This window comes from Grammomys surdaster, unplaced genomic scaffold, assembly GCF_004785775.1.
Source record: "Grammomys surdaster isolate TR1022 unplaced genomic scaffold, NIH_TR_1.0 130, whole genome shotgun sequence".
NCBI lineage: Eukaryota > Metazoa > Chordata > Mammalia > Rodentia > Muridae > Grammomys > Grammomys surdaster.
Window position 1 is genome coordinate 1,265,255 of NW_021604588.1, and position 18,551 is coordinate 1,283,805.

Sequence of the window (18,551 nt, forward strand, 5' to 3'; positions counted from 1 at the left end):
GTCTACAGTATATAGTATAGGTATATTAGTATTCAGTCTACAGTATACAGTGTATAGGCATTGGATCTGGCTTATTACACTCAACATAATATTTATGAGAGTCATCCCTATTGTTACATGTATTGCTTATTTATTTATTCTTTATTTTTATTGCTGGGTAATATTCCATCGTATGGACATGCTGCAGTTTGTCCCCTTCTCTGCTGTTATACAGTTAGGGTTTCTTTCTTTCCCTTCAGTGTTTTGTTTATTATGAATAAAGCAGCTGAGAACACTGTTGAATGTGGACATACATTTAAACTCTCATTCTTTTCAGTATGTGTTCCTAGGAGTAGAATTGCTGGGTTGTAGGATAATTCTGTGTATGACTCTTTGAGGGGCTGCATGTTGTTCTAAGAGTGGTGCCATTTTACATCCAAACCATCAGAATGTGAGAGGTCTAGTCTTCTACATCCTTGTCGACACTTGCATCACCTGCTCTCTTACTGTGTCCATCATAATGTGTTTCCTAAACACATATAAAATGGTGCTTCATTGGGGTTCTGATATTCAGGGGTATGATAATGACTCCAGTTTCTGTTCTTGTACTTACTGACCACTTATATATACTCATGGGAAATTTTTTCTATTCAGATACCATGTCTATTTTATTTTATGTTATATTGTTTTACTTATGTTTTTAAGACAGAGTCTCACTGACTGGCTTCGAACTCACTGTGTAGACCAGGCAGGCCTCAAAATCACAGAGATCTACCTACCTCTCTCTGCCTTTGACTTCAGAGATTAAAGGTGTGTGCCATCATGGCTGGCTGTGTGTCCACTTTAAAAAAAACAAAAACAAAAAAACAAAACCAGGGTTGTCTCTCATGGAGTTGAAGGAGTTGTTTATGTATTCTGGATACAGATCTCTTCACATACATGATTTGCAAATGTTTTCTTCTATTCAACGAATTTTTTTAATTGATGAGTGTCTTTTGAACCAATGTTCTTGTTTTAAAATTTTTAAAAGTTTGAATCCTCTTTACCTTTTTACTTTTTTATGTGTTTTCGTATCATTTTCCAGAACTATTGTCTAATCAAAGATCATGACAATTAAGTCCTTTTAAGACATTTATACTGTTATCTATTTGATCTTTGATTCCTTTTGAATGGTTTGTATAGAGTATGGAATAATAGTTGAGCTTCATTTCCCTCCCGCCCTTCCCTTCTCCCTCTTGTCCTGCCCCACTTGCTCTGGCCCTGCTTGCTCCGGCCCAAAGGTTTTTAGTCTTATTTATTTATTATATGTAAGTACACTGTAGCTGTCTTCAGAACCCATCAGAGGCCATCAGATCTCATTACGGATAGTTGTGAACTACCATGTGGTTGCTGGGATTTGAACTCATGACCTCCGGAAGAGCAGTCAGTACTCCTAATCACTGAACCATCTCTCCAGGCCTGAACTTGATTTTTTATGTGTAGATATCTCGTGTTTAATCATTTGTTAAAAAGTCTCTTCCCTCTTCCATTAAACTTCTGTAGTACCTTGTCAAAACACTTGACCGCTGTGGGAAGCCATGGCAAGGCCTTACTCTTGGCTAACACTCATCCTTGGCTCTCCTATCTACTATTCTTCTTTCTGTTCACCTTCCATGATTCATTTGTCAGTTCTCAGAACTTCAAACAAGGCCTCATAGCAACCCACCTTAGTAGCCCTTCCTCCTGACCTTTAGATTTAGCCAACATCCTGCTAGATAGATGTTTTTAGAACCCCTGGTAATGGCAAGGCTTTGTGAGAACAACCTAGTCAGACCCCACAGCTGCAGCTGGCTTCTTCCACCTGTAAGGCCCTCTTTTCTTTCCTACCCCTCCCCATATCCTGTTTTCAGAGTATATAACCTGTGTGAACAATAAAATCTTTGCCAGCTTGATCAGACGTCTTGACTTGCTGTGCCTTTTTATTTTCTCGTGCATCTCAGTCCTTTCCACAGGGCCTAAGGGTCCCACTTGATTGTCCAGCGGGCCTGGACAGACCACAGATGTGGAAATCTATTTTCAGACTCTCAGCTTTCTCCAGCTGTCATTTTGGAAATTAACAGTCACCATTGTCTGCATATTCCTTCTGATCAGCTGGACTCTCTATGGCTTCTCCTTCTGATACTACTATTATGTACTGCACTTTCTAAAACTGCCCTGGGGTTCTTGACACGCCCACCCCAACCCCATCCATCTGTCATCCATTCCTCTATCTCTCTATCTCTACCTCCATCTCTCTCTTCCTTCTTCCGTCCCTTCCCCCTTCCCCACCTCCTTCTCTCTCTTTTTTCATCTGCTTTCTAGTATAAGGTCCCTGATCTCATCTAGCCATAATTACCTTGTGAAGGCCGTTAGGGTATTGTCATATGGGAGGTGAGAGCGTCAACACACAAATGTGAAGACTGTGGTGTGTTTTCATAGTGACATATGTTCTTTGTAAACAACATGTTGTGAGGCCTTAATTTTTGTCCAGCATGATAACCTTTGTCTTTACTCCCAGTGTTCCATCTGTTTGTATTGAATGTGACTGTTGCTATTGTTGTATTAAGCTTCGCTGTTTGTTTTCTTTATTAACTTGTTTGGTACTTATCACGTTTTTTTTTTAATTGTTGAATTTTGCCTTCTCTATTGGGTACTTATTTCCTAGAACTCATAAAAACTACCTTTTTAGTAGTAGAAATTACAAATGAGCATAATTATTGTGTCCTAAGAAATATAAGAACTGTAAAATTGTTTAATTCTGTTCTTTGCCAGTGTTGCTATGGTTCTGATATGTTTCGTTTTTTTAGATAGATTTCATAAGATACTCTTTGTATCAGATAGCCGTTTTAGATAGCATTTTATCTGATGAAGCTTTAGCATCTCTTCTTAAACCTCCCTGAGACCGCTGATGTCTTTCCTTTAGCCTGAAAAACTGACTGAAATGTGTGCTATCACAGTGGCTTCTAGTGTGGCTGCAGCTCATCCTTTGTCTGTATGAAGGAGATTCTTTCACTTACAGATGTGGTTGTGATTGATAAAGCATTGTGTGTTGGCTGAAGATTTTATGTCTTTGTTTTTTGTTTTGTCTGTTTGTCTTTCCATCCTTTGCTGTCCTTTCATTGTCTTATAACCCACATATTTTCTATAGAGGAATTAGCTGTGATTCTTAATATTCTTAAGATAAAGTGGACACATTTCTTGAGAAAAAACTTACTAAAAGTGATAGAACTTTAAAAATGTGAATATTCCTAGATGTATTTAAGACATTGGAATTACAAAATTGACTTTACAGTTCAAAACCATAACATTGCTCTGATTGTATTTAAGGTTTTTCCATACATTCCACGCTTCCCAGCATTTTCCCTCACACTGCTCCTAAAGTCTGGTCATGGAGAGGGGGGATTTGTTATTGTTTCCTTTCTTCTGCTGTTGTTGTTAGTTTTTGGGGTTTGAGTTTTGTTTTGGGGATTTTTTTGTTTGTTTGGTTGGTTGTTTTTTGTTTGTTTGGTTGGTTGGTTGGTTTTGTTTGGTTGTAACTGGATCTTCCTGTATGTCCCAGACTGCTCTGGAACTCACTGTGTAGATCAGTTTCATCTCAACTCACCCCTGCCTCGGCCTCCTGAGAGCTGGGGTTATAGGCATGAGTCACCACCACTGCTGTCTCTACAGTTTGTTGTTTGAGACACACCTCTCCTGCATCTCTTCAAGCAGGAAATGTTTAGAGACTGAGATTTTTGTGTGCTCTCTACACATGTGTGGGAGAACAGCTACATTGTGTCCAGAAGCCCTGTTCATTTTCTTTTCCCCACTGTCTTTTCCACTTGCACTAAGCTCTGTCAGAGCCCTTGCTTAGAGATAGCACTGGTGCCAAGGAAGCAGCAGCAAGACACAGTTGACTTCTCCCAGCAACCTCTGCTTTAGTTTACTTCTTCTTGCTTCCATGACTTCCACGTGTCTTTATAACTACAATCTTGTCTATTAACTCAACTTAAAAAAAAATGCTGCAAGGCTAGAGAGATGGCTCAGTAGATAAAGCGCTTGTCATACAAGCAAAAACACTGGAGTTTGAGTCCCTGGACCCATGTACATGCCCACTATGCATGGCAGCCTGCCTGTAATTACAGCACCTGGGAGAACAGAGACAGGTAAATCTCTAGAGTTAGCTGGCTAGGTCAGCAGAGTCATCAGGCTTTGGATTGACTAAGACGTTTTGCTTGGGGAGTACTCGGGGGCACATCTGACATCCTCTGGTCTGCACACTCACATGCTCATGTACACATGACATCCCTCTCCCAACACCCCCCCCCCCAAAAAAAATGCTTTAATGAGAAAACAACCCTGATTTATTTTCTTCAATTCTACTTAGGACCAGAAACCAGCCGTGTAGATTTTGTACATTTTTTCATTTAATGTTATATAGAGAACATTTTTTTATGCCATTTGGTATTTTTTCAAAATATTTTTCATTTTCTTTTTTATTTAAATGTCTTTCCCAACTGTAGGTTTTATATCCTTGGCAAGAAAAGAATAAATGATATAATTAGAATATATGAAAAACTGCAGGGTAAATGTGCTGCATCCTCCCAAAGAAACCATTTTCCTTAAAGGTTTCAGAGTACAAATAATTTAATTGGAAAGTACCTGTAAATCACTTCATATATAAACATACAGCTGTAGATTGGGATATAGAGGGCACGTGAATTACTTAGCTGAAAGGAGGCTGGTTTCATGATCTCCTTACAGCCATGAGGAAAGGTCAGGAAGTGGAGTTAGCATAGTTTTCCAGTGCCTTTGATTTTTCATCGGTTTTTCCTAAGAGGTAAGTTTTAGTTTAGACTTAGTGTCCCTTTTCAATATTCTAATACATAAACATCAAGTGCCCCATTCTTTAATTTTAGTGACATTAAGTTTTCTTTTGGTGAGCATCCCTTGAAGAAACACAAAGAAATAAGAGGCTGTCTTTCCTTCTATTACAAATGCAGGTGCTTCTTGGACATGAAATACTAAAGTAAATATGTCATAGGTGTGTAGATTGTAAGCTTACCAAATACCTGCAAATGGTTTACTGTTTTCACATCCTCAAATTCTTTTACACATTTATAAAAGCAGTTTACAAAGACATGGCTAATATGTATCCAGAGATGCTAGATTGTCAGAGTTGAATTTGAGTCTTGAAGCTATAATAGCAGCAGTATTTGGCTGTAACATTCTTGTTGTATGTTAAACTACCACATTTAATCAACTCCAAGATGAAGTGTTTTTCCTTTACATTTTAACATCTTGAAGTTGAGAAGCATCTTAGTCTCTGTTAACTTAGTAATAAGTTGTGACAGACTGTGTCTGAGTGGACATGGTCTTTGGTGTCAGTGTTGTCAGTTCAGTTGAATACATCTACTGTTGTGCTGGCTTTGGTACTTAAAATAGTTTCAGAGGCACTGGAGAGATTGCTTGGCAGGCATGGCCACTGGCTGCTCTTAGAGGACACAAGTTCCATTCCAGTACTTACATCAAGTGATTCACAACCACCTCCAGGGGATCTAAATCCTCCAACCTCTGCAGGCACCTGCACTTACATGTCCATACCCACACAGAGACAGACACATAATTAAAAATAATTTTAAAAATAAATCTTAAAATCTTTTTTAGAAAATAATGACTATAATTGAATACTGAAACAAAAACGTTATTAATATATGTTGAGAAACAAAAGTAGGAGTAAATTTGATATTAGTTGAACAAATGTTCATCATAAGGAGAATAACCATTAATCTGTATTTATGTATGTATATGTGAGAGGACAGGCACACATAGGTTTTCATATGAAAGACTATGTTGTATGATAATTAAGTTTTTTAAAAAGATACTTTCCTCTCTAGGTTGCTTTTGGTCATAGTGTTTATCATAGGAATAGAAAGAAAAGACAGAAGTTGATGGCAAGAATGGATATTGCTGTAACAGATTTGAACATTTTGTTTTATGGAGCCTTTGTTATGGAAATGTTTGAAATTTAGGGTTGGAAAAGCCATTGAGTGCTCAAGGCATGATAAAGACCATCAGGGTCGTTAATGTGATAATTTGAATTAAAAGCCTGTGTTTTCTGGCCAGCTATGATTAACAAGAGACCAGTACACTGAAGAGAATGATCTCTGTTACTGGGACAATAGATGATAGTTAGCTGAGGCTGAAAACAGCTATGAGTATTAAGAGACCAGAATTGTTGAGGCCAGATCTTCTGGGAAGTATTTCTCCAGGGTCAGCACACAGAGGGAGGCAAAGCCTATATATCTCAGCCTGGATGTGTGTTACAGGTCTCCCACCTGCTGCAAACTTTGACGGCATAAAGAGGTCCTGGAGAATAGCTAAGGCTTGGCACCATGTGCCAGGGTCAAAGGTCTTGCAGAGTGGCCAGGAAGCCATTGGTGAAGGTGCAACCTTAGTTGCTGTTGAGAACCCAGCAGATTGGAGATTTCAGGACTGGGGGGTGACTGTCAAGAACAGTGGCAGGTGTGGCGTGAGGTCAGCCTGAGCTTACAAGACAAGTTGTGTGTTATGGTGGCAGAGCCAGAGCAGTGTGATTATCCAGGCTGTTTGTAGCTCACAAGTTCCTGAGTCCCAAATGTTGGATACTGAGTTGTTTATACTGTTAGAGTTGTTTGGGTTTTGTTGTTTGGTTGGTTGGTTTGATTTGATTGTTACTGCACCCTGATTATTCCTCCTTGAAATAAGAAGTATGTAACCTACTTTTTATTTTACAGGAACTCACAGCTGAAGAATTTTTAAAACATGTTAGATGTTTTATTAATTTATTTATTATCTTTTATGTATGTGTTTAGCTTGCATGTATGTCTGTACCACATGCATGCCTGGTGGCTGCAGAGGCCCAAAGAAGGCATCAGATAACCTGGAACTTAAGTGGTGTGAGCCTCCTTGTTGTTCTGGGAAAATGAACTTGAGTCCTGTAAAAGACCATCCAGTCTCGTAACCAGTGAGCCATCTTTCCAGTATCCCTGCCCTTGTTTTATCAATTAATTTTTCATTTGAGATGTTGAATATTTTGAAGAGATTGAGCTTTCTAAGTGTTGAAAATTTTAAATGCTGTGGGACTAAGTTATGCTCTGTTTTATATTGTGATACTAGCATGAGATAGATATTGGGGATAAACAAGAAAGGAAAGATTATGGCCTAATGTGGTATATTTGTATGTCAAGTTAACGCAGGGTCAGTTATGTTGTTTAATGTGCGTGTGTGGGGGGAGGTTGTTGTTTTGGTTTGTTTTTTTATTTTTGTGTTTTGTTTCTGTTTGAGACAGGATATGTCTATATAATCCTGACTGTCCTGGAACTCACTATGTAAACCAAGCAGGCTCACAGATATTTCCTACTTTGCCTCCTGAGGGCTGGAATTAAATGTGTGCCATCACATCAGGTGCAGGCCATTTTCTTGACTAAGATTGATATGAAAGATACAGCCCACTGTGGGCAGTGCTATGCCCTAGACAAGTTGTCCTAGGTTGTATAGAAAAAGCAAGCAGGATGTGCCATAAAGAATAAGTCAGGAAGCAATGTTCCATTATGGTTCCTGCTTGTGTTTTTGCTTGAGTTTCTGCTCTGACTTCCTTCAGTGATGGACTGCAAAGTTGCTTCTAGTCATCATGGTCTTTATCCCACCCCAGTAGAAATAACCTTAGACAATGTGTTTTCATATATACTTTATTAACATATTTCAGATTTATTTTAGTGTGTGTGTGTGTGTGTGTGTGTGTGTGTAGGTGCCCACAGAGGCCACAGGTGTCAGCTCACTCTGGGGCTGCAGTTATAGTCAGCTATAGGCCGCCTGACGTGGGTGCTGGAACCAAACTTGGGTCCTCTACAAGAGCAGTATGTCCTCTTACCTGATGAATCATTTCTCTAGTCCATAAATTATGTATTTAAAGGAATATGTTGAGTGTATTTGGGTGCACATATGCCACAGCACCACTCGTTGAGGTCAGTGGACAACTCTTAAGAATCGTTTCTCTCCTTTTTCCACCATGTGGGTCCTGGAATCAAACTCAGGTCATCAGGCTTGGTAACAAACACTTTAACATCATCAGCCATCTTGTTTCTTATATGTAAGGTATATTTTAGGGACTCTGACATGCGTGCATGCGCGTGCACACACACACACGATACACACAATTTTTTAAGATTTTTAAAAATATTCTCTTGCAGTTCACATAACATATTCTACGAGTTACTCCATCTCATTTCTCTGAGTGATTCCTCTTTTATTCATACATAAGTTATTCAGTCTTAGTCTTTGTGCATGTAACATACTTAATTCAAAGCCCTCTCTCCTATGTATGGGCATGTATGTTGTTTCCAATATTTGGCAGTTACCAACCTAATGCATATGTATTTCCCTATTGTTGGAATTATACCTTCAGAGTAGAGTTCTGGAAGTGGAATTAGTGGATGAAAAAGTACGTGCATTTCTATCTTTGATAAATGTTGTCAAATATCCTTCTAGAGGAGTTTCCTAGTTTGCAATTCCCCAGAAGTATATGAGTATGCCTGTTCCCCTACAACTTTGTAAATATATCATGCTATTGCATTTTTAAATTATTGCCAATAGATTGTACTTTCGTATTTTAAATTTTTATCCTTGACAGAGAACTGGCCTCAGTGGTATTCAAGTTTGCATATTTCCTTAAGTGAAATGTTAATCTCGTCATATGTTTGAGTGACATTTTTCAGTAAATTGTCCACACATTCTTATCAAATTAATTCTTTTGATATTTTCATTTTGACATACTCTCTCTATATTAGGAATATTAACTTTTGTGGTATATGAAGCAGACATTTCCCCGTTTTTTTTTTTTTTTTCAAAAGTAACAATTTAATAATGAATATTTAGAAATGTGATACACACAAACAGCATAGTAATATAAAAATGCATACAATTTTAAACTACTTTTTAACGAACCCTTAATATGGACAGGTTACAAGAACTTTAACAGTTACTGGATATTTGGGGGACTCATTTTAAATATCATTTGGCCATGTAAATAAAAAAATAAATATGACAAATATATGGATTTTTGAAGTATAAATTGACATACAAATCTATATAATCTTAATAATTTTCATTAAAGCATCTTTGAAGCATTCTGTAACATGAAGTTGAAAACTCAGATGTAAAGAAAGGCATGATTATATTGTGTAATTCACACACCAAAATACCGAAGAGTATACACAAAACGTTAAACAAGGTGATATATCTAACAATTTATTGTCTACGTCATTGACGTCAGAAAATCACACGCTGGGACGGGGTAAGGACGTACATGCCAGTATTCCCAGGTACACAGGGAGCTGATTTCCCCCTGTTTTTATTTATGGTACTTTTTACTGTACAAGTGAAAAAATTTTTAATTGCTAGGTAATCAAATTAACAGAATTTTTATTTAAGTCATAGTTTTCAAAAGCTTCTTCTTGCTGGGCATGGCGGAACATGCCTTTAATCCCAGCACTTAGGAGACAGAGCAAGCAGACTGCTGTGAGTTCAAGGCCAGTCTTATCTACATAGCAAGTCCTAGGGCAGTCAGCTCTTCATAATGAGAACATCTCCAAGAAAGGCACTAGACAAACAACCTTTTTCTTACAGAAACATTAAAGGGAATCCATGTTCTCTTTTAGTGTTTGTATGGTTTCATGGTCTATATTTAGATCTTTGGATGTATAGTTTGAGAGACAGATTTACTTTCATATCTTTCCACAAATGTCTACGTAGTCTAACCAGCACTGTTGATTAACATGCGTGCGGCCTAGAAGCTGCCACACTCATTTACTGTATTCCCATGTGCATTCGTATCTAGTTCTGGACATTTTGGAACTCTCCTGGTCTCATATTTATGTACACTATCTTAATTAAAAGTCTTTATAGCAGGCTTGACTCTCTGTCTGGGACAGTTATTTCTCTATCGTAGTTTCTCTTTTAAGTATTTTCTTGGATGTTCTTGTCTTTTTAAAATATGAACTTAGGTATCACCGTTCTACTCCATAAAATAGCTTGTGTTATATATACTGAAGTTGTACTGAACTCTATCCAAGAAAAATTTCATCTTCCAATTTGATAATCTATTTTTACATATTCAAGAGTCTTTAGAATTTCCATCACATAGGTTCTATTTTTGTTGCTGTTTATGCTTTGCAAACAGGGAATTTTAGATCCTGATATTTATACTTTCATGTTGATTTTATTCCATTTTGTGATGTTAAGTATTAGAAATAAGTTCAGGGTGTCAAAGAAATAGACCCCTGTTGCTACTGGCATGCCTGGGCAAGGCTAACTGTACTCTTGATCCCGAGGGTATGCTTGGGGGAGTGAGCAGCACATAGGCAGGGCAGTCTGAGAAGAACTGGTGTGCAGGAAATGAGGGAAGAAGAAAGGGTAACTGGATTCTCCAGGGAGAAAGTGCGACCTTTGTGGAAACAAAGGTTTTACTGACTTTGGGGGATTAAGCATTTGCATAGAAGTCTTGGGGGAGTGTCAAAAGATTTGAATTCCTTGTCCTAAACACGTTTTATAGTAGTTGATAGAAAGGACTCATGTTTGATATTCTTTACATTAAGTCATTGTCAATATTTAAAATACTCACATGTAAGTAAAGGTGTCATGCCACTATGCTTAATTTTCCTATTCTCCCTCACGTATTTCCCCTCATTAAGGAGTCATTGGGAAAGCCTGGGCTAATGTACTTTAACACACTATGATTTGCTATTATTCCATTAAGAATACTGCAAGTTAGTGAAATCCAGGTGTGAACACAGATGCTCAGTGCCAAAACTCTGTATGTTTGGTCTCTTGGTCTTTCCTGGAAGCAGGGCGCCGTGGAAGCAGCTTTCCCCTGCAAATTATTTCTTGTTGACATCTCTTAATATTTCCTGAGCAGTCAGTCGTATGAATTTTACTTTCTTCTTAGATTGCCAAGATGTTTTGAGAAAGAAATGTTTATTAGTATTTGAGCATAGCACCCTTCAATGAGGAAATGTAAAACTCTTCTCTAAAATGAGAGTTTCGTGTACTCTGCAGATCCCAGATAGGTGTGTCCAGTGAAGTGGTCGGGAAAGGAAGACCAGGTGGCCTTTTAATCCACTTCTAAAGGCATAGCTCTTTCACTTCTTGTTCCAGGCATCATTTTGTGCATGACAATTTCTACTCCACACAGTCACTTGATGGGAACAATTCCATTTTTAAAGGTTTCATAAGGCATCGATTGAGTATAGCATCATTTTCAGTTTTATATTGAAGATGTGCCTTCCAGTTATGCTTGCAATCCTTATCAAGATGAGGCAGAGTTTAATGTTTTAATTTTTAGTGATTTTAATAATAAAATAATCCCCAGCTCGGTGGCTCATGGCCTTATTCCCAGCACTCAGGAGGCAGAAAGAAACAGGTAGATCTCTAACGAGTTCTAGGCCAATCTGGTCTACCTCATGAGTTTCAGACCAACCAGGGCTATGTAGTAAAACCTGGATTTAATAAATAAATAGATAAATAAATAAATAAATAAATAAATAAATAAATAAGAGCCCAGAGAAGTAGCTCAGCAGTTAAGCATACTTGTTGTTCTTGCAGAGGACCCAGGTTTAGTTCCCAAACCCCACATAATGGTCACAACTGTCTGTAACTCCAGTTTGGGGGGATATAAACTCTCTTCTGCCCTCCATAGGCACCAGGCATGCACATGATGCCTTCACATGTAAACATACACAGAAAACACATGGCTCATTTTTTTAAAAAAAATCACTATTTCATTTAACATGATTGATTCTTTTCTGTATGTTCTTTAGAGCCAATCAAAAAATCAGCATTTCGAGAATTAAAGAAGTAAATGAATTTTTACTACATCAGAATTATCAACTAATTGTATATATGTTTTTAAGATTCTCTTTACCTTATAAAAAATGGTCAAAGTACCAAATACCAAAAAAAACTGTACCAAAATATTAACATTCTTATGTAATATTCTTTACATATTCAGGTAAATTTTCATGTATAGGGGCTAAGTCATAAAGTTAGAACAATACAATGTTGTTCTAACTGTTGTAATAAGCATGATATAGAATTCCCATTGGCCTGTCCCACTGGCTCCAGAATTAAAAGTAAATAGATTTGCACATTTCTATTATTTTTAAGCTTGGACATTGCTGTCTTAGTAGTAGATACGTCTACATTTCATGTACTTGCTAGCTAGATAGGAAAGCTGCATTTAGCTAGTGGCTGGTCTTTTTCTGAGATGATGGAGAGAGAGAGAGAGAGAGAGAGAGAGAGAGAGAGAGAGAGAGAGAGAGAATGTTGCTCTTTTCTTGACACACTTATGAATTTTTTCTTCTTCTCATTTGTTTATTTATTTAATCATTGTTTGGTGAGTTACTGTCTAGTGAAACCCTGAAGTAGCTCAGAATGTTAACATGACAAGTTCTTCAGTTTCTCTTCCCAAAGAACCAGTTTATGAACTGGAAGAAAAGGTGAGTTTACAGTGAACAAAAGGAAATAAAAAGTAAATGAGGCAATCAGAGTCAGAGAAACTGATATTGGCAGGTTGTTCCTAGATGAGCAATCTTTCAAAATACTTCTTGTACACTGCCGCTATTCCTTTATTTATTATTAAAATAACATGATCCATGAGGAGCGTAGGGTGACTCCCGGCCTAGCTAATTCTAATTAATCCAGTCAGAGAGCAGTAGGGTAAGTGGAGCAGTCTATCGGATTGAAATTCATAACTTAATTGAGGTCAAAGTCCCGGTCTGGGAGAACAAAAGTCTTTTGCTGGGACCAGGCAGATCAATAGCAATAAATATCTGGCTTGGATACAAGTCGCTTATAGTGACAGATTATCTGACACTGGCCAGAGGTCTTGGTTCTGTTAAGGGCAGAGTCTTGAGCATGCCATGGTTCTTGCAGATGTTCAGTCCATACCCATGACACTTGGAAAGAAGGAATTCTCTCAAGAACTCTGGGAAGTCTTAGGGAAGCAGTTTGCTTGAACTTCCTCCATATGGCTTGTTGTTATCAAGTGAACATTTTCTAAAGATACAATTCTTTAAATGGCAGAGTGTTTCTGTCACATTGCTGTTAAGACCACAGAATATACTGAATGTAATGTTGTTTAATCTTCTTTTTCAGTGTGTATTCACTATTTAAAGTAATGAATTTCATTATGACAGTTTCCTGTTGTATGCCAGATATCCTGTCCTCCATATCTCCCTTCCTTATTTCCCACCCCTCATTCTGTTCCTTTTTCCAAATAGTCAAAGTTGATGAATGTTTTAAAAGGTGTGTGCATGTGTGCACTGTATGTGTGGAGGTACCCACAGAGGCAAGACCCCTGGAGCTGGTGTTGTAGGCAGTTGTAAGCCTTCATACATGGGTGCGAGGAGACAAACTTGGATCCTCTTAACCAAGCCATACCTCTAGCCCCTATTCAAAACAATGCATAGAATTGTTTTTAAGCAGAAACATACTAAACTATGTTGTCTTTGTTTATATACAATTGTAAAAGTGAAAAGGACAGTGTTAGCTTATATGAAGGAGTTGGTATTAACTCTTTTAGATATGATAATGACATTGTGGTTACATAGGAATATATTTTTGTTTTTAGGTCTATACTGATATATTTAGAAACAAGGTAATAATGCCTAATTTCCTTATTAGACAAAAACAAAAAGATAAACATGGAAAGCTATTGAATTTAAATAATGAGTCTCTACTTTACTGTATATATATATTTTTCATAATAAAAGATAACAGCTGGTAAAGAGGCTGGAGAGATGGCTCAGCAGTTGAGAATACTGACTGCTCTTCCAGTGGACCTGGGATCAATTCCCAGCATCCCTACGGTGGCTCACAGCTAACTGTGATAGCTAACTCCAGATCCAGGAGTTCTGACACTCTTCTGGCATCCACAGGCACTGCACATATATGAGGCACAGACATACATGCAGGCAAAACATCCATGTGCATACAATAAAAGTAAATAAAACCTAAAAAAAAATACTTTTTAGAGTCACAGCTTAGAGAGCACACACAATGAAATCTAGACTGATGAATGTTATGAGAAGAGCTTTAATGCTGTCTCATTTTGTTTATAATTTGCAGTTCTCAACTTATCCAGAGCTTGATGTCTTTTACCCATAGTGTCACTATTGCAATTATTTAATTATTACAACATTTTGATGTCCCACTCATGAATTAATATTGTTGCCACTGAGGTTCAGCAACCTTCCGACTATGGGGGAATAAACCCTTGAGAGCAGCAGCTGGCCTTATAGAGTGTAGAGAGCTTGACAGTCAGGATTCTAATGCATTTTCTGACATCCAGTGAGCTCCAGTTTCAGTCAGTTCATTAACATAAAGAGAAGAAGGGGAAGCCGGAGCAAGCCGCTGCTGACGGGCCGGGCCGGGCCGGGCCGGGCCGGGACCCGGGCCAGGGAGAACCGAGGGGCCTGCGCGGCCGCCCGGCCCGGCCGCGGAACAGGCTCCTGGGACCATGGGCCTCAGGCCCTGAGGACAGGAGGCTCCCTGTGGCCATGACGACAGGTGACTGTTGCCACCTTCCTGGCTCCCTATGTGACTGCTCCAGCAGCCCTGCCTTTTCCAAGGTTGTAGAGGCCACAGGGCTTGGGCCACCTCAATATGTAGCACAAGTGACTTCAAGGGATGGCCGGCTGCTCTCAACCGTCATCCGGGCTTTGGATACACCAAGTGACTGTCCCTTCTGCCGAATCTGCCATGAGGGAGCAAATGGGGAGAATCTGCTGTCCCCATGTGGCTGCACTGGCACACTGGGAGCTGTGCACAAGAGCTGCCTGGAGAAATGGCTGTCTTCCTCCAACACCAGCTACTGTGAGCTGTGTCACACGGAGTTTGCAGTGGAAAAGCGGCCCCGGCCTCTCACAGAGTGGCTAAAGGACCCGGGGCCGCGCACTGAGAAGCGGACACTGTGCTGTGACATGGTATGCTTTGTGTTCATCACACCACTAGCCGCCATCTCAGGCTGGCTGTGCCTGCGAGGGGCCCAGGACCACCTCCGTCTGCATAGCCGGCTGGAGGCTGTAGGGCTCATTGCCCTCACCATTGCCCTCTTCACCATCTATGTGCTCTGGACACTGGTCTCTTTTCGATACCATTGCCAGCTGTACTCGGAATGGAGGAAGACCAATCAGAAAGTTCGCCTGAAGATTCGGGAAGCAGATGGCTCGGAGGACCCCCACCACTCCTTGCTGGCTACTGGACTTTTAAAAAAGGTGGCAGAGGAGACTCCTGTGTGAAGGCCTGGCTGGCATGTCTCTGAGGTAGTGGACAGACCAGAGTCAGATGGCAATGCACTGGCATTTGGAAAGATGGAAGCTGCCTGACTTTTCATGCACAGCTCTGATGCTTCTCAGGCCAATAGCCACAGCAAGCAGAGCCTGCTCTGTGATCCTGTGTGAATATATTTTCAAGGGTTTTGTTTTGCACATTATTGTATATGACAAGCACAGATGGACAGATTTGAGCTTTGGATGGAGTAGGCACCCCTATATCTGATATCTGTTTGACACCTTTTGGACAGCAGCTTTAGCTGCTGGTGTCAAGGGTGCCCATTGGACTCAAAGGTTCCAGCAAGCTTCTTGCATTATTCTGCACCTAGCTGGCTTGCTTTACTGGCACTCTTGACTTATAAACTTATAAAGTTGCACTGCATTTCAAAAACCCACCCCTGAATGAATAAAAGGAGCCCTTGCTGGCTAAAAAAAAAAAAAAGAGAAGAAGGGCTTCATGAGAAGATGCCTTCAGGCAGAACAAAGAGCAGGGCAGCACGGTTCCTGGTCACTTTCCCGCATATTTCCTGTTAAGACAGATACTGCCCTTTATTTACATTGAGACCTACATATGTCTTACAGGTTTACACACACAGCAAAATAATAATGAAACAATAACTCCTTTTATGCCAAATTAGGAGAACTACAGTACAGTTTTTAGTGGGATTGTAAAAGCCAAATATAGGCCAAGTCTGATATCTTAAATTTAAGAAAGCATAGAAAAAGTCTTAAGTCAGAGGAGTTAAGAGGAGCGTGAGCTTTCTGGAAAATTTACAGACATGTCATGGAACTTTATAAATACAACTTTGGGGCAGTATTATGCTGTGCCTTGCATATGGCGCCTCTGCCCTGTCCTGCTTTAAATCCATTCTCTCTAAGACCTCCTTTTTGCTGTTTCTACAAAGTCTTTTTTAAAATCTGTGGTGGCAAAATTTATCACTGTCTTATGATTTTGTCTGTCATTAGATTCTGGGTTGATTTTTGAGATTAAGAACTGATATTTTTCCTGTTCTCAATGCCTAGTATATTAGTGGACATATATTAGCCACTTAGTATGTTCAATATAAACAAAAAATAAAATTTTAGAGTAGAACTAATAGTACATCAAAGAAGTAATGAATGATACATTTTAGAAATTGAGGGAAAGGGAAATAATTTGTTTTTAAGTATCCATGTATGGGGATATGATGTGTGCATGGTGTGTGCACACATACCTGTATGTGAAGAATGTATCAACATCGGTGTGTTTCTTTGTTTGCTCTCTGTATCTTCCATTTTTTGAGACCATTCTCACTGAGCCTGAAGTTGGTGAGGCTAGCCAACCAGCAAGCTTCAGGGATCCACATGCTTGCCTGGAAGGTGCTTTATCAACTGAACTTTGTCTACAGTCCCAGAAAGGGAAAAATCTCAATAGAAATACTTGATGTTATGATATTGTAATACTTCATGACTTCCTTCATACATCTGGTTAATATGTTTATTAGTTTTATAGAGACCGATTTAAATGTAGTGGTTCAAACAAATATAAGAGCCATTCCTGAACAGCAAATGTTAAGGACTTTGTTTTAGAGATAAATTAGCCCTACTCTCTTTTTTAAAAGCTCTGTGTGTGCATATGTATGTGTACATGCACATGCATGTGTGTGTGTGTGTACATATTTCTGTGTATGAGTAAAGACTTGCTCAACCTGAGTGTCAGTACTCTCCTTCCTCTTTAAGACAGGGTCTCATGTGCTCAGCTGAGTAAATGAGGCTAGCTGGCCAGTGAGCTTCCAGGAATTCCTCTCTCCCTGCCTCCCATTTGGATGTAGGAATTTTCAGATACTGAAATTTCAAACACATGCTACTATGTCTGGCTTTACATGAGTTCTGGTATCTACACACAAGCCCACATATTTCCATAACAAGCATATAAGCATTTTACCCATGAAACCAACTTTTCAGTGCCAGATGTGCTTTTTTTTTTAAAGACAGGGTCTCATTGTGTACCCTTGGCTGGCCTAGAACTCCTAGAGAATCACCTGTGTCTCCCTCCTCAATGCTGAGAATAAAGGCCTGCAACCAACATACCCAGCTATTCAGACATACATGTTGCGGTGCCTATTTTTAAATAATTTATTGTCTTTGACAATGGACTGATACATTCCATGAGACTTGCCTTTTTTCAAACGTTTTTAGAAACCTGTTTCTTATTTTAATATTTTTAGCACTGTAAATGAATTGAAGAAAGTACAAAGAATTTCCTTAAACTGGTAGGAGGTCTTAGTTTGTTACTAGAGCAGAAGGAAGAGCTGAGGTATCAGAGAAAAGTACTTTTCTAATAGCATCTTCTGACAGATTTGCACTGGGCTTACATAGAGACCAATCCAAACTGCACAGCTCAAGATCTGCACAGCAAGATGTGCCTCTAGGCCTGCAGAGTGGCCAAGGGACAAATGAATGGGAACTACAGGAGTGGATGAACCATGGCTGTTCTCATGTAGGGGAAGCCTTTTGTGATGTGGGGCCTCCGTCTGTACTTTTATTGAAGACCCACACAAATGTTGGGGGAGATATGCCTACCACCTTGGTGTTTTCAGAATGCGCTGTAAATCTTCACAGTGACCTCAAACTTTGCTTCTGAACCTAGTATAACCTGTTTTCAGATTAAGCTTCCAAAACGATTTAGTTTTTTTTAAAGGTTTCCTGGAAAGGGCTCTTTAAGCTTATGAAGGTAGAGTCTTGGTGCCCGTCCCGATCACCCCCCCCCCCCCAGTGAATCCTTACATGTGAGCACCGTACAGACCCGCCTCCCTCCTACTTAGTACGTCACTATTATGTTGAATAGTCACTTCTGCTCAGTTTGTGTATGAGAATTAACTGGCTCACAGTCTACTGTGAGTCAAGTTCAAATTACTTTGAGTTCAGAGAGCACCCAATGTCATGATATTTTTACATTTAACTGAATTCTAGGACACCGTCAAAGTGTTAGGACCTTATATAGTAAATTGTACCTTCTTAACAGTCCCTGGCTACATTCTCTCTTGCCATTGCTAAAACCTCCAGTTGTTGACGTCTTACACTCTTGTAAGCTTGAATACAAAAGAATTGGTTTTTTATCCCTCAAGAAATCAATCTTCTTGACCTAGAGATTTCATACCTTCATGTAAATCATACCATCTTATAGTGTTTAAGTCTAATTCTACCCTATGACTTTTATTAATTCTA

The 18,551-nt window shown here is 39.2% G+C and overlaps 2 protein-coding genes across 2 annotated transcripts in view; both read left to right on the plus strand.

Moving 5' to 3' along the window:
* The window catches only part of Acbd6 (acyl-CoA binding domain containing 6), a 137,553-nt gene that overhangs the window by 71,916 nt on the left and 47,086 nt on the right, over positions 1 to 18,551 (plus strand). The gene's annotated exons all lie outside the window — the stretch shown is intronic.
* On the plus strand, positions 14,495 to 15,779 carry LOC114612998 (E3 ubiquitin-protein ligase MARCH2). The gene has a single exon (XM_028758170.1). It carries the CDS (start codon positions 14,571 to 14,573, stop codon positions 15,309 to 15,311), a length of 741 nt encoding a protein of 246 aa, XP_028614003.1. The 5' UTR covers positions 14,495 to 14,570; the 3' UTR covers positions 15,312 to 15,779.

Coding starts and splice junctions, on each gene's coding strand:
- LOC114612998 (XM_028758170.1), top strand. CDS start 14,571: ATGACGACAGGTGACTGTTGCCACCTTCCTGGCTCCCTATGTGACTGC.